This window comes from Triticum aestivum, chromosome 1B (assembly GCF_018294505.1).
Source record: "Triticum aestivum cultivar Chinese Spring chromosome 1B, IWGSC CS RefSeq v2.1, whole genome shotgun sequence".
Classification (NCBI taxonomy): Eukaryota; Viridiplantae; Streptophyta; class Magnoliopsida; order Poales; family Poaceae; genus Triticum; species Triticum aestivum.
The window spans coordinates 255,512,558-255,527,998 of NC_057795.1; the positions used below are offsets into that span (position 1 = coordinate 255,512,558).

At 46.6% G+C, this 15,441-nt stretch overlaps 1 protein-coding gene across 1 annotated transcript; it reads right to left on the reverse strand.

The window, feature by feature from the left end:
- Positions 1-378: 378 nt before the first annotated feature.
- Positions 379-12,853, reverse strand: LOC123118207 (uncharacterized). Its single transcript, XM_044538590.1, has 7 exons — positions 12,470-12,853; positions 11,972-12,013; positions 3,811-3,893; positions 3,621-3,722; positions 3,293-3,507; positions 1,383-1,477; positions 379-814 (listed from the first exon to the last, which is right to left on the reverse strand). Exons 1-7 carry the CDS (start codon positions 12,615-12,617, stop codon positions 573-575), a joined length of 927 nt encoding a protein of 308 aa, XP_044394525.1. The 5' UTR covers positions 12,618-12,853; the 3' UTR covers positions 379-572.
- Positions 12,854-15,441: the final 2,588 nt, after the last annotated feature.

Consider the following 15,441-nt stretch of genomic DNA (forward strand, 5'->3'; position numbering starts at 1 on the left):
TCATCACCTGCCGCAAGCTGCGCGGAGCAGATGGCACCCTGGACGGGAGAGTGATCACGGAGGGGAGGGAGGTCAGATGAAGGTGTTTGTGGAATGGCTGGGTGCCATCGGAGGAGGAATGGCAGCGGGTGTGGGTGGTACGAGGGAAGGGAGGGGAGGGAGGGAAGGTGGAGGATCCATCAAGCTTCGCAAAAACCAACTTTGAACGGTGTTCTGCAGCCAATTTCCATCAGTTCAATACATCCACAAAAAGATGCACCCGCGGCATTGACAAGAGATTAAAAAAGAACTTATATAAAATTAAAGAAGACCAAGGCAAGAACAATAGCAGCAGTCCTGGTTGCTAAGGCGTCGTACAACATAACAAATGCAGACCAGTGCAAAGGGAAAAAATAGTATTAACCACAACAGTATAATTTCACAGACTGCAGCAGCTGTCGTTGCCAGGGTACGGAAAGATGCTTTCCAGAACAACCCGCAGGGTATGTAGAAGGGACAATTTGGACAAAAATGGAAACAAGGCCGGGGAACTAGTGAGAAGAAGAAAATGGCAATAATAATACAAACAATGACTATGAAGGCATCTCGGCTAGGCGAACTGAGCGTGGAAGTAAAAACTCAGCAAAGATGGGAAAATGTGATGATGGATAAACACCATCTATATTGTCATTTATGACTTCGCATAATGCAGGAACCAGTGGGCGCCCTCTAAACAGTATCCAGTCAATATGCAAGTCCTGGGTTTGTCTGTCCCAGCAGAGACAAAGAGCTCTGAATACTAATTTTAGGAATTCTACCGCACCTTGTTTTTCCCCTGCATCACAGCAATCTTCCGTGTAAGATATCTAGAAATAATACGGCTACTTGAGAAGTGAAAATATTGGCAGGTGTAAACTGCAACAGAAATCAACCAGGTTACTGTTTATAATAAATTGATCTCGGAATATTCACCCACTGAAAAATAGGTGATGCAGAAAACCCATCATTGCACAGATAAAATGCATGCATAGTAGTGAGAGATGTTGCTTTTGGAAATATAACTAAATGTTCTATCTACAATATAATGATACAAATATATAAACTTCAAACAGCACATCCATTACAGCCCCTCCCTTTTATCTTTTCAATTTCTTAATTATAAGATAAGGAAATGCCAATTTTCTCTTGAAATAATCAGTTGAGCTGTTTGGCTTAGAAAAACTTAAGAAAATGAGTAAGTTTGGTTATATTTACTTATATTGTAGCAAGATTGCCTTTCATACTGAAGGGGATCTTTTTTCCCTTTGTTTAGCAAGTAAACCAAGACAGTATGACAACAACTATATTTTCTTCCTAAATATGGGACTGGAAAAGGAGGCATCTGAGCGAAGTAAAAGGGGTACCTTTAAATCCATGATATGTGTGTATCAGTGAAACATTTTTGCGCACACGAGCATTTGGCCAAGCATCTCTCATATCACCCACAACACCATGTTCCCTGTAATTAAAATCATATGGAATTATGTCAACCAACGTAGCAAGGGAGTCATCTAAAAAATAGGAAGGGCTGGACTAAAACATAAAAGACACATACTCAAGGAACTATAATCTTATTCGTGATTGGGGCTCTGTCTATACAAATATCAATCATAATAAAGTGGTTAGGTCCAATTTTCAACAGTGGCAATTAAGCATTTCGAAATTACACTAAGGCCCAATCAAACCCAAATACCACTCATCCCTAACCTGATCTGCGATTAGTATTATCTTGCTCACTGTGGAACGACTATGGGGTGAACACATTCACCAGGCCATTATTCTCCATTTGCAAGAGCTGCCTTTGCATAGAAAAAACATGGACATATCACACATACGTTTAAGATTATGCATTTGATATGGGCTTGCAAAAAGAGATGGTTCTGCATATGTACTTTGTTAAAACGAATTTTAGCTAACGTCGCCAAACTTTGCCCCTGGTATGGTCAGTATATTTACTTTGTATCCTTCTTTTCGAGTAGAATACTGATGAACTTACTTAAGAGCAAAGTGTACTCACCATTCACAAGCAATTATTTCTTTGTGGAAAAACAGAGAAAATATGATATCTGTGACTTGGTAGTTGCAAGATTCAGGTCTACCATCAATTTTTGCCTCTTCGCTAACATGTTCATCGAAAGATTGAACACTGGGGACATCTCTTGACAATTTTGATGATCAGTGTTATGGGGTTTCCGAAATATATAATATGGTTATTTTTTATTCTCTCTACTTTAAAGTTGACTGTTTTCTTTAAGTCTAAGCTAATTATTGTGACTACTGGATTGTACGAATTATGTATTTTTATTAATTCTGTTGGAACATATGGGAACATGATTTTTAGAAGAAAAAAAAACACTTTCGGGATTTCTTAAATACTTGCGGATACTGAAATTTTGGAAATCAAACTTTTTAAAACGTGGCAACTTCATCATATATCAATAACCAAATGTATAGTAGTTTCTGACACCTAAACTCAAACTTTATTTCTGAAATTTGAATGCACAATATCTTTAACTACCTAGGTTACAAAAAAGGTTCAAATCCTTTAAAAATGTTGTTAATGGTACTTTTGCTATTTCTGAAAATATATCATAGATGATCATGCACAACATATACGTACAACAAACAGAATCGACACAAGATCCAATACAGCACAGCTATCCAATAAGATGTACTCGGCCTAATACATAATTTGAGATTTACTTTAACCATCGCTCAGACCAATAATATATACTGTGTGTCTTACAAAAAATATGCCGTCAAATGCGTATTTGGAAGGAGTTTCCAGTGATATAATTTCTATAGCATACATCTAATATATTATTGATCTTATTGATTGTCAAAGTAAATCTTGGAACACGTATTAGGCCTTATATATCCGGATGGAGGAAGTACTCCAAAAGAACATCATGCCTATCACATCAGCACAATATGTAAAGCCATATCAGCGGTTTTATTACACGGGAGATCAGGTATTTTGAACTTTTATCTTACCAAAATGCTAGAAAGACTCTTCTAAGGAAATTGTAAAGGTAGTTATCACATACTCCCTCCGTCCCATAATATAAGAACGTTTTTGACACTAGAGTGTAGTGTCAAAAACGTTCTTATATTATGGGACGGAGGGAGTATTATTTTATATTAACATAAAAGGTAGGTTTTTACCTGACAACAATAAAACTGGAATAAGGAGTCGACATTTGTACGAATAATATTTCTATGTGAACTAGCCATGTTAATCTCAACAAAATTATCATCCTCCAACAAGTTATACCTAGATCTGCCGAGCAAAAAACGTCCCGTCATAGATTCCTTTTGTGTGTTGAAGCCCCCACAATAGATCACAGGCAAGTTGGGTGGCAAAGAAGCTATATGCTGCCACGTAAGCAAAGCACTTCGTCTACGAGCACGAGGGCTATCTTCATCAAGATTTGTATTTACAATCTGGAAACTGAACCCAGGTGGTTCTACTCTTTTGAGTTGAAACGTGTGTACATCATGTCAGTTAAGGCACAAATTTCTTCATGTTCCAATAAATTCCAGTCAAGAGACTAGGAGATGATAGAATAATATAATGACAAAAGTATCATGCAAAAGGATATTGCCCATGTAGCAATGCATGGTGCAGTTGCTCCCCATGAAATGCTTCCTGGCACTGATGGAGATTCTGATAACCAGAAGGTGCCACCTTCTGTAAGCTCCACCTTCATCAAATTCATGGTAGTTCAACTCATATACGAAAAGACATTATTCATTTCTAGCAGAATAGTATCATGTCAAGGAAAGAAAAACCTTCTCCTTTTCGTAGAATATTGTGCAATATTCATCAGTGGTGTCCTGTGAACCTTTTCTTGAAATGCCAAATTGCTCATAACCTGGATCAGTGCAACAGCTTGGTAATTCGGCCTCATACATCCTACATTGCAGATAAACAGACAGCACAGCATTGTGCTTGAAAAAGAATAGGTAGCTCTCAGGCCTTTTAGTTAATAGCTAAATTTGGTTCATCTTGGTCAAAGAAAAATGTTTTTCCCTAAAGGCACAGGTAAAGTATATAAGCCCAACAGAAATGACAGACCACCCTTTAAATAATTTTGTCCATTCTATCCCATGGTGATCAATCAAATAAAGAATATAAATATATTTGATAATCAGTGCTTCTCAGTTGTTTCATTTTAGGCCAATTGTATCGACAAAATATACACAGAGAACCATATAAGTTTTAGAAAGTGCAATATATACTTCATAAACTCATAGTCATGTAACGGCCACATGTGGCCCTAGGCTCTAACATAAAGGAAATAACACCAGCATTTATTTTTCTGAATCAGAATATAATTGGACTATTCTCGCGTGCGGTTGTAGAAAGGAGATAGAGATACTATCTTTATACTTCTCATATGCAGATAACAAGGGCCTGTTATGTAGTACAACACAAATGAAAAGGGGAGTATACAGATTTGATCCAAGAATTGCTTGGAAGTATGCCTCAAGTAGTTTGACAGTGGCTAGCTTATACAAAGCAATCATTCGTAGACCATGAATCCTAGGGCTTAGGGGTGATTACGGCAAGATGAGGTGTCATGAAATTAATGATGACATTGCTAAGTTGTGTTGATAACAAAACACTGGCTACATCCCCTGTGGGTCTATAGCTTGAAGTTCCCCTGATGCCATAGCAGAATCAAGAGACCTACTGCGGATAAGTTCTCCATTCTGATATCCATCAATTTTACAATTGCAAAGGTTTTAGGAGGTACCTATCTACTTGTTGGTCAAGCAGACAGATTTATATATATGCTAGAATCCTGGGATATTTTTTTTTTCCAAACAAAAGAAGGTGCGCAGAAATTTTTACTATACCACACTGTAAAAGGACAAGTATACTCTCAATTTTCCCAATATATTTCCTTTTTATTTTTAGCAATCAGCACGCAACAGCCAATCAAATGCAGCAGTGTAACTGGCCACAAGCTGTGGTGGCAGGAGTAAAGTAACCCAGCAACAGGGACAACAGTACTAGTTAGGAAAAACAAATTAGTTCCTATTCAGTTCAATGAATCTGGTCTAACGCTCGTTCCTTGTCCAGTTGTCTCTAATATACTCCTGTGACTGATGGTATTTGGGCCAGGGTGGTGGCACCGATGACCTCAGAGATCTCCACAAGTGCTCGTCGTCGCTCGCATGACCGTTCGTGGCAGATGACTTTGGAGGACAATGCCGAGGTGTGTCATAGCTCCTTCTCTGCTCCACCTGCACCGGCCAAGGTGCCTGCCGGGACGGCCCTCGTACTTGACCCCCCGACGCACTCGCTGCCGCTTTGGTCAGAGTCTTCCTCATGGTCGTCGCCTCGGAGCCAGGTGCTTGCTGCACCCCTGACGCCCGTGCACTGTTCCACCGACTGCCATCATGGTTGCATCTGCGTCGCAGGCGGACAGGCGGTTGTCGAAGTTGCCTACAACTCCGCGGCCAGTGGCAGCGCCTGGGTGTGCTGCTGTACATTCGACGCCACCTTTCCCTGATCTGTTGGTGCCAAGTTCGCTGCAGGCCGTCGGTGCACGTAAAGCGTCGCCGCAGGTTCCTACGGTGACCACGCCAGCTGTGTCAGCCGGTGCGCTGGCAACGCTGCAAGGCGCTGCAGCGGCGTCGATGACTGCCAACGCCTGGTCGTCAAGACCATCACAGACGCATCGCGCCATCGCTGGGCGCGGCCTTGCTGGTTCCTCGGGGCACGAGCTCCCGAGGATTGTTCGGTGTCTTCAGCTGGGCGTGGCCTTGCCCATGGTGTCCGAGGTCACCCCTAATTGTGGGTGTGCACGTTGCACCACATACCACCTTCAGCCCACGGTGCTGCCGCGCTCAGCTGCCGCTACCAGGTCATCGTCACCTATGTTGGGACTGGGAGGACCGGCGATACTCCTGTTAGTAGCAGGAGTTGGCTGTTGGCCATCCTCTACTGCAGCTGTCTACGCCGAGGGGTACACTGCAGGTGGCAACTACCTCCTCACCGTCCAACGCGGAGGTTGCTGCGTTTGGTGGCATCCCCTACCTCACATCCATCCACCGTCACTTCAGTACTAGGATTCGAGAGAAGCCTGACCCCAACGACTTGCAGATGGGTCAAGCTATGCGCGCCGCCAAGCTTCGGGACATTGAGACTAATTCAGTTATGCTTTACAATAAGTTTTCGGTTCTTTACTTCTCAGAAGTTGAATTCAGAAAGCTTCGAGACTAGGGGTCTCCTTATGTAATAAGGCATGAGGTGGCTTCATCAATCAATGAGTTGTTGAACTCACAGATCGATAGGGCGCTGGTAATGTTACTGTTAGAGTACATAATGGGCCTAATGGGCCCGTTAGTCTTAGGGTTAATTAGAGATAAGGGATGCTTGCTTAGGGGTCAAGTAAGCTTTGCTTGGAAGTCAAGTAAACCTCTATATAAAGAGAGGAGATGTATCAATCTAATCAAGCAAGAATTAAGAAGGAAATCCCTTCCCTCTTGTCCGGCCGTGGGCAAAAAGGCCCCCGGCCGGCCCTCTCGCGCCCTCCTTCTAGCAGCGCCATAACAATTTGGTATCAGCTAGCTTCGGTTCGATCATGTCTTCACCGCCGCCAAGCCCGTCTCTTCCGCTACCGGTCACCTCGTCGCCTCCGGCGACCACCACGACCGTCGCCCCGCTCCTGCCCGCGCTGGGATCCTCCGTCACGCCCGCCCCCGCCTTCCTCACCCCGGAGGAGGTGCTCGGGGTGCTGCGGGACCTAACCCAGGCGGTCCAGGAGATCCACCTGTTATTGGCCGGGTCCTACGGGCCGCACCCAGCTGCACCACCCATCGCCGCCCCCGCGCCGCCGTGGCTGCCGTGGCAGCCGCCGCACCAGGCGGCGTTTGCCGCACTCGCCGGGCTGCTGCAGCTGCCATCCATCGCCACCACCGCCCAGCCCTGGCTGCAGTGGCAGCCGCCGCTCCTGGCGGCCTCCGCCGCGCCCGGCGCTCCGCCGCAGCAGCCGCTGTTGCTGCCCGGCGCGACACCACTGCAGCTGCAGCAGCCACCGCCGGTCAGCTCCGCCGCCCAGTATGGGATGCCCTACGACGGGACTGCGACGACCTCGTTCCCATCAGCGCCGCCGCCATCCCAGGGCGTCCACATCCAGCAGATCAAGTCCCCGCCGTCGCCGTCACCGCTTCCGTCTTGGATCGCTACCCGCCACGTGTCGGCGGCGGTGAGGCTGCAGGCTGCTGCGCGCAGCCTCCTAGCGCGTCGGCGTGTGCGGGAGATGTGTGGTCTGCAGCTGCCGCTCCTCCAAGTTGCCCTTCGCTGCGCAAAGGACCTCACTCTCGTCCGCTGCATCGGGGATCTCGGGCATGCTGTTTTCCCTGCGGGCAGCGACCTCAAAATCTGCGACATCGGCGGTTGGGGGGGCACACCCCTCCTCGTCATTCTCCATCGCAAGGCCTCCGCTCTTCTCTGTGCGGTGCAGACCAACAGCCGTCCGGCGGGAAGAAGGCAGGGTGTCACTGACAGGAGCGCACCGCGTAGCACCACTGCAATCCGCCACCGGCCGCCGCGAGGGTGCCTCTGCTAGTCACTCTTGCGAGCACTTCCAGGTGGCCATACACATGCACTCCTTTTGTTCAGGTGGTGTCCATGGGATCCGGGTGGCTGTACACGTGCATGTCCGACGTGCGGATGGTGTCCACTTTTTGTTAAGGGGTCCAAAATAAAGCGTCCCAGTCCATTCATGTTGATAATAATGGGCTTGTTTTTAGGTGTTAGGTTTGTGTTGCGTCGAATCATGGTTATAAGTTGGTTAGGCTGCAGCTCGAGGACAAGCTCCATGTCCAGGTGGGGTGTAGTGTTAGAGTACATAATGGGCCTAATGGGCCCGTTAGCCTTAGGGTTAATTAGAGATAAGGGTCGCTTGCTTAGGGGTCAAGTAAGCCTTGCTTGGAAGTCAAGTAAACCTCTATATAAAGAGAGGAGATGTATCAATCTAATCAAGCAAGAATTAAGAAGGAAATCCCTTCCCTCTTGTCCGGCCGTGGGCAAAAAGACCCCCGGCCGGCCCTCTCGCGCCCTCCTTCTAGCAGCGCCGGGAAGGGATTTCCTTCTTAATTCTTGCTTGATTAGATTGATACATCTCCTCTCTTTATATAGAGAGGTTTACTTGACTTCCAAGCAAGGCTTACTTGACCCCTAAGCAAGCGACCCTTATCTCTAATTAACCCTAAGACTAACAGGCCCATTAGGCCCATTATGTACTCTAACAGTTACAAAAAACGGCCGTTGATACTCCCGTCGAGGATGATGGTCCTCATGGGCTCTCAATATTGTATATTCAAGACATGTGTGAGGACCTGAATCCTGAAGAGGAAAGGGTACTGGAAAATTATATGGATATTCCTCGTATTCCGGTAAAGGCCACTTAAGGCGCACTAGAAAGCAAAATGATATTTCTTTTGTGCAACTAGCACGCAAAACAAATTCAAAAACAAGTTTCACCACCAACGAGGGGAATTTTCTAGAATAGCAGAGGTCTTCATGTAAAAGACAAATTCTAACTGAGATTCCTAGAGGATAAAACTAGGACTCCATCGTTCTCATGGAGACTTGAGATACGAACTTCTCGACACATTTTTTGAGCTGCATATGTGGTGGTCTTGGTTATGCATGGTATTGTTTGCCTCCGAGAGGAAGGTCAGGTGGTATTTTGCCAGGTGTGAATTGTTAAGCTTCATGCACTAGCCAATGCAACCAAAAGTCTGAATTGATGGAAAGGGCTAGGCAGTTCACATATACACTTCAACACCACCTCTCACGTGTGACGCGGGAAGTCAACACGTGAATAGACTTGGAGGTATAGCTCAAGAGGCTTATACGTGGACATAGAGCTAGGCAGCAACAATTTTTGAATAAATCGCAAAAGCCAGGACTTGAACTCAAGACCTTAGGCCCTGATACCATGGTAAGCTTCATGCACTGGTCAACACAACCAAAAGTCCAAAATGATGGGAACGGCAACGCAATCCACATGTACACTTCAACACCCCCTCTCACGTGTAACGCAGGAAGTCAACATGTTAATAGACTTAGAGGTATGGCTCAAGAGGCCTATATGTGGACATGGATGCAGCAGCATGAATTTTTGGATAAATTGCGAAAGCCAGGACTTGAACTCAAGACCTTAGGCTCTGATACCATGTTAAGCTTCATGCACTAGCCAATGCAACCAAAAGTCCAAATTGATGGAAAGGGCTAGGCAATCCACATATACACTTCAAAAATGAATTTGTTTTTGAGGTCTGTCATCGTCTTCTTTGGGCTCAGCAGTGCGACAAACACTATTATGATGAAAATCTTCGTGAGCTCTTGCTTTATGTTGGAGAGTGGGCCTTATTGCGCCTACATTGACGGCCATCGGCATCTGTTCCAGGATATACTCGTGGCATGCTACAAACACTATTATGATGAAAATCTTCGTGAGCTCTTGCTTTATGTTGGGGAGTGGGCCTTGTTGCGCCTACATTGACGCCAGCGGCATCTGTTCCAGGATATACTCGTGGCATGATTGCTCCTAGGTTCTATGGACCGTACTAAGTCCTCGAACGCATTGGATTTGTGGCCTACAAATTGGATCTTATGGACGGGGCTCGAATTCATGATGTCTACCATGTTAGCTGGTTGAAGAAATTCCATGGATGCCACCTAGTGCTGCTCCCCCTCTACCTTTTATAGAAAAGGGTAAGGTAGCTCTTCATAGTCTTAGACGAGGCATGAGCCATGTTCTGATTCAGGGCAGGTTCATCAGAGGAAGAGACTTCCTAAGGAACCTTTGGCAGAGTTTAAAGCCCACTTCCCTGGTTTTCTTCTCGAGGACGAGCTGCTTAACGAGGAGAGGAATGATGTTAGGGCATCCCAATGGTCTTCATCAAACAGACTTCCCCAAATGTCCACGGACAGATCCGGACATCCAACCAGACGAACGCCATCCAATGCTATCCCTAAAATATTGCATATTTTACTACCAAGCCATGAAACATTGCATATTTTCACATAGCAAAATACATTGATAGTTCATACAAATAAACCTAAATCTACTCATCCGCGTGTAAGGTGAGAATGATGACCCCTGCGTAGGACCGCTAACCTCGTCGATCGTTGGTGGATGGCGCGGGTCCACCTTTGCGGACACGTGTGCCGCTTTGGCATCGTCGTCGTGTTGCCGCTCCTTGCCTTCGAGGTCCACGGAGAGGTCTTCATTGTCACCGATGATGACCTCACCGTGATTGCGCTCGAACCCTACGGACGCTCTGCACTGACCCCATACCACGTGGTTCTCCGCAACAATCTCCAGGTCCACCATGGGCGCGGTCACGGCGACGACATCTGCAAGCTCTGCATCGAGTTGCTCCATGATGAGGGCCCAAACATGGGTGAACACTTCGTGTGTGATCCCCTCTGGTACTTCTGGTCTCGCACTGCACCCTATCAGGACTACTGCCAGTTTCTGGTATCGTCAATGCACTCCAGGGCTTTTCCTCCTCATCCTCGCCCGGGCTCGAAGGAAGGCTAGCCACAATGCGGGCTGCGGGTCAGGCCTTGGCGGCCCACATCTCTGCCGAGAACTCCACGAGGTGCTCTGGCATGAGTTGCGTATACCACATTATCTTCGTCAGCACCATGGCGACGATGGATGGCGGATGATGAACTAGGGTGCTCCTTGTGGAGGCGAAGGGTTGGGAAGAATGGGAAGAATGGGCTCGAGATAGGGTACGGGGGTTGCCATCCAGCCTTCAATAGCCGGGGTAGGCTCCTCAGGCAACTTGTCGGCTACCCGTCCATGAATGCGGTAGGCAGAGCGGTGAAGCTTCAATGTGGTAGGCAAAGCGGGTCAAAGACTGCGGGAGACAGCTCAGATTTTGGGTGGGACCAGGGTGTCGGAGTTTGACATGGAGGACGCACGGATTCCACATGCCCCCCCCCCCCCAATTTGGGGCCAGACTGGGGGATTTCGGACGCCCGAACTGGTCCGACCCAATTTTGGTCGGCTGCATTGGAGACCTAAAAGCGTTCGGAATGTCTGGTCCAGGCATATAGGGGAGGTTTGGGCTTCCGCGTTGGAGATGCCTTGCGTGGGGGCAGTCCTATTTACTTCCATGCATGATTGATTTGCTGATGGAAAGAAGTCAATTCGTAGTAGGATATGATTCCTTTAGGAAGAGAAATAGATGTAGGACTTTCCATAATGTAAGGAGAGGTGGTCTGTATGGGAAACTCGATCAATCAATTATGTCAAGTCCTTTCCCCCAAGCTCTTTTTTTTAGAAACACGAGACTGAGCCAGCAGATCTTAAGATTGACGAAGTCTCCACAGGCACCTCGTAGTCAACGGGCACACGTCATACCACTAAGAGAATAGCGTCGGAAAGCCTAAATAATTCTAGGAAATATGCAAGCACCCATGTCAAGTCTAGGACTTGAACCCGGGTGGGCTGGTTCCACCACAAGGAACCTAACCATCTAAGCTAGGCCTAGTTCGCCCCCAAGCTCTTCTCTTCCTCCACCGTTATCCCTCGACACAGGTAAGACGCCTACCCGGAGGACCTTCATCAACCCTCGGTCACCTCCAAGCCAAGGCTACGCCCTCCAATCCCAGGACTCTAACAAAAACTTTCTCCAATTACAAAATGACACGCATTTGGCTGCATGATTCGGGCAAAAAGATGTTGCTTTGGATAACTAGGATATTAGCAAATAGATGATAATACCAGGCAGCTTGAAAAATTCATTATTTATAATGAAGAATATTGATGAATTCAACAGAGCCGAAGAACATTTCCACTAGTTTGCAGCAAAGCCTAATGATATTTGAGACTACCCTCGATCGTACGCTCAAAGTACAACGGTCATCCATTATAAAGTAATAGCATGCAAGGACGATGAGAGCAAGCATTACCAGGCAGGCATTGCTGTAGGTAGTCCAGCTGGCACCTCAACCCTGCATATGAGACATGTTATTTCAAGCCTAGAACAAACTGAAGAAGAGGTTGAAACAAAATGGGGAAGGTAAGTCATGAAGTCAGAGAACAAACCAATGTGAGCAAGAAAATCATGACTCTGGAACTCTAAATACAGAGTGAAGATCCAACTATAGGAACCGAACTTTTTTTTTCGAGATTGAACCAAACAATTCATTAAAGCTCGTATAGGCTGTTGAAGCTAATCCAGACACTCTTTTTTCTCTTTTTGAAACAAGGAATCCAGACACTTTTATTTGCTACTAATAACAAACCTTCTCCGGACAGTAAGAGATCAAATTCCACGTGTAGTCCGTATGGATACTACTTAAATCTAACAACGGTATAAATCAAATGCACACCTCGATGAATGATTGAACCAACTCAATTACATGACACAAGAGAAGGGAACCATATTCTATAGCAGCCCCGCCCACCTTGCTGGGTGCAGAGGATGGTGGGGGAGTAACTGGTGATGACGCTGACGCAGATGTCGCGGCGCTTCTCCCAGCTGTTAGGGCTCTCGCCCGGTTGATTCCCCTCGTGCAGGTTCAGCGTCATCACCGTGATGGACAGGCTGGTCATCCCCTCTTCTCTCGCTTTCTCACTGTCGCCGCTACGGATTATTATGCAGCGGCTGCAGGTGCGCCACTGCAAGGAGGCCGGTGGTTGCTGGCGCCTGGCACACGCGCTCGTCGCAGGCAGCCTGCGAGAAGATCGCCCGCGATCTGGCGGGGTTGCTGAGGATTTGGGGAGAAACGGGGAGATCAGGGGAGTGCGTGTGACCTTTCCTGTCTTTGAGCCTAGTATTACTGCTTTTTGTCGGTATAAAAATCGAAATATATATAGTCGTTTGAGCTTCGATCAGTCAACCCGAGTCCGTAAAATTGCGCAGTATGTTCGTTTTAGAGAAAACTTTTGTTTTTGCCACTCTAGTTTTTGACTATTTTGCTTATGCCACTCTAAATTTTAACATTTCATTTTTGTCACTTTTAACTTTTGAAAATGTATCACAAATGCCATTCTGTTACACTTCCGTGAGTTGACCGTCTGTTCTACCCAGTTGACCAGAAAAAAACCTGTTAGTATTTGCAAAATTGACATAAGTTGCCCCTACTTACTTGTGGGGCCACTTTGGAAGTGACCCAGCCCCTAACACACACACTCGTCCTAGTTAACCGAACCGCACCACCGACCCGGATCCAACCACTCTGGCCACCGCACCGTGACCTCCAGTCGTCGTCCCCGCGCGTCACCGCAGCCAGCTACCTTCAGCCAGATGCACAGCGCTCCGACTGTGCCGCAACTGCCGCCTGGTCACGCGCGAGGCCTGGCCGCCGCCTATGCTCCTCGTGAAGGATCCCGCCCGTCGAGGCGTGCCTCCTCGCGCTCCTCCACTCTCCTCGTCGATCACCTATGCGGCAGGGGTGCCCCTTTGTGGTTCGGCATGGGGACGGTCGTGTTGCACAAAGAGCAGAAGCAACAGGGGACGGCGTGACGATGGACAACTCGTTTTTTACCCAGGTTCAGGCCGCTTTGCAGCGCAAAACCCTACTCCTGCTTTGGTGGATTGATCTGGAGGTGGATGAAGGCTCGACGTGCTCTAGCCCGAAAGGGTGCCTTGGGAAGAGCGACGTGAGCTTACAAGTGCAGGGGGTCGAAGTGTTCGAACCCTTTGCTAGGTTGCCTCGGGCCTCCTTTTATAGGTTAAGGGGTGACCACAGTGGCAAAACAGTCATTTGGGTGTGATTAGATAGCTAACAGTGTTGTCACACCTAACTCTGGCAATTAGGACAAAGTGCATTGAATGCACTGCTAGATGTTGTGTCGAGGGCGAATCCCGGCAAGCCTGTTGCGCCGCTTATCTGCCTCTTCTTATCAGCTTAACACGCCTTCTGGACGGGTGTCAATAAAGCTAATTGCTACGTCTTCAGCTTGCGTTGGTTTTCCTTGAAGAGGAAAGGGTGATGCAGCAAACTAGCGTAAGTATTTTCCTCAGTTTTTAAGAACCAAGGTATCAATCCAGTAGGAGGCTAATATGATAAGATAAATATGTTTGGTATTTTTATGATATAGATTGGAAAAGTAAAGATGCAAATAAAAGTATATGGTAAACTTATATGATAAAAGATAGACCCGGGGGCCACAGATTTCACTAGTGGCTTCTCTCAAGATAGCATAAGTATTACGGTGGGTGAACAAATTACTGTCGAGCAATTGATAGAAAAGCGAATAATTATGAGATTATCTAGGCATGATCATGTACATAGGCATCACGTCCGTGACAAGTAGACTGACTCCTGTCTGCATCTACTATTATTACTCCACACATCGACCGACACCTGCCTGCATCTAGAGTATTAAGTTCATAAAGAACAAAGTAACGCATTAAGAAAGATGACATGATGTAGAGGGATAAACTCGTGCAATATGATATAAACCCCATCTTTTTTATCCTCGATGGCAACAATACAATACATGCCTTGCTGCCCCTGCTGTCACTGGGAAAGGACACCGCAAGATTGAACCCAAAGCTAAGCACTTCTCCCATTGCAACAAAGATCAATCTAGTAGGCCAAACCAAACTGATAATTCGAAGATACTGACAAAGATAACTTAATAACACATAAAAGAATTCAGAGAAGATTCAAATATTTCTCTTAGATAAACTTGATCATAAACCCACAATTCATCGGATCTCGACAAACACACCGTAAAAAGAGTTACATCGAATAGATCTCCAAGAAGATCGAGGAGAACTTTGTATTGAGATTTAAAGAGAGAGAATAAGCCATCTAGCTAATAACTATGGACCCGAAGGTCTGTGATAAACTACTCCAACTCATCAGAAGGGCCTTGGAGATGATGTAGAGGCCCTCCGTGGTCGATTCCCCTCCGACGGAGCACCGACGAAGGCTCCAAGATGGGATCTCGCGGATACAGAAGATTGCGGCGGTGGAAATAGTTTTTCGTGGTGCTCCTCGATGGTTTCAGGGTACGTGGGGATATATAGGAGGAAGAAGTTGGTCAGTGGACGCTCGAGGGGCCCATGAGGGTGGGGGAGCACGCCCACCTCCAGGGGCGTGCCGGGCACCCTCGTGGCCGCCTCCTCTGTTGCTTGACGTCCACTCCAAGTCCCGTGGATCACGTTTGTTCCAAAAAGATCACTCTCGAAGGTTTCATTCCGTTTGATATTGCTTTCCTTCAAAACACCGAAATAGGCACAAAAAACAGCAACTCGGGCTGGGCCTCCGGTTACTAGGTTAGTCCCAAAAATGATATAAAAATGTAAAGTAAAGCCCATAAACATCCAAAACGGGTAATATAATAGCATGTAACAATTAAAAATTATAGATACGTTGGAGACGTATCAAGAATCCCCAAGCTTAATTCCTGCTCGTCCTCGAGT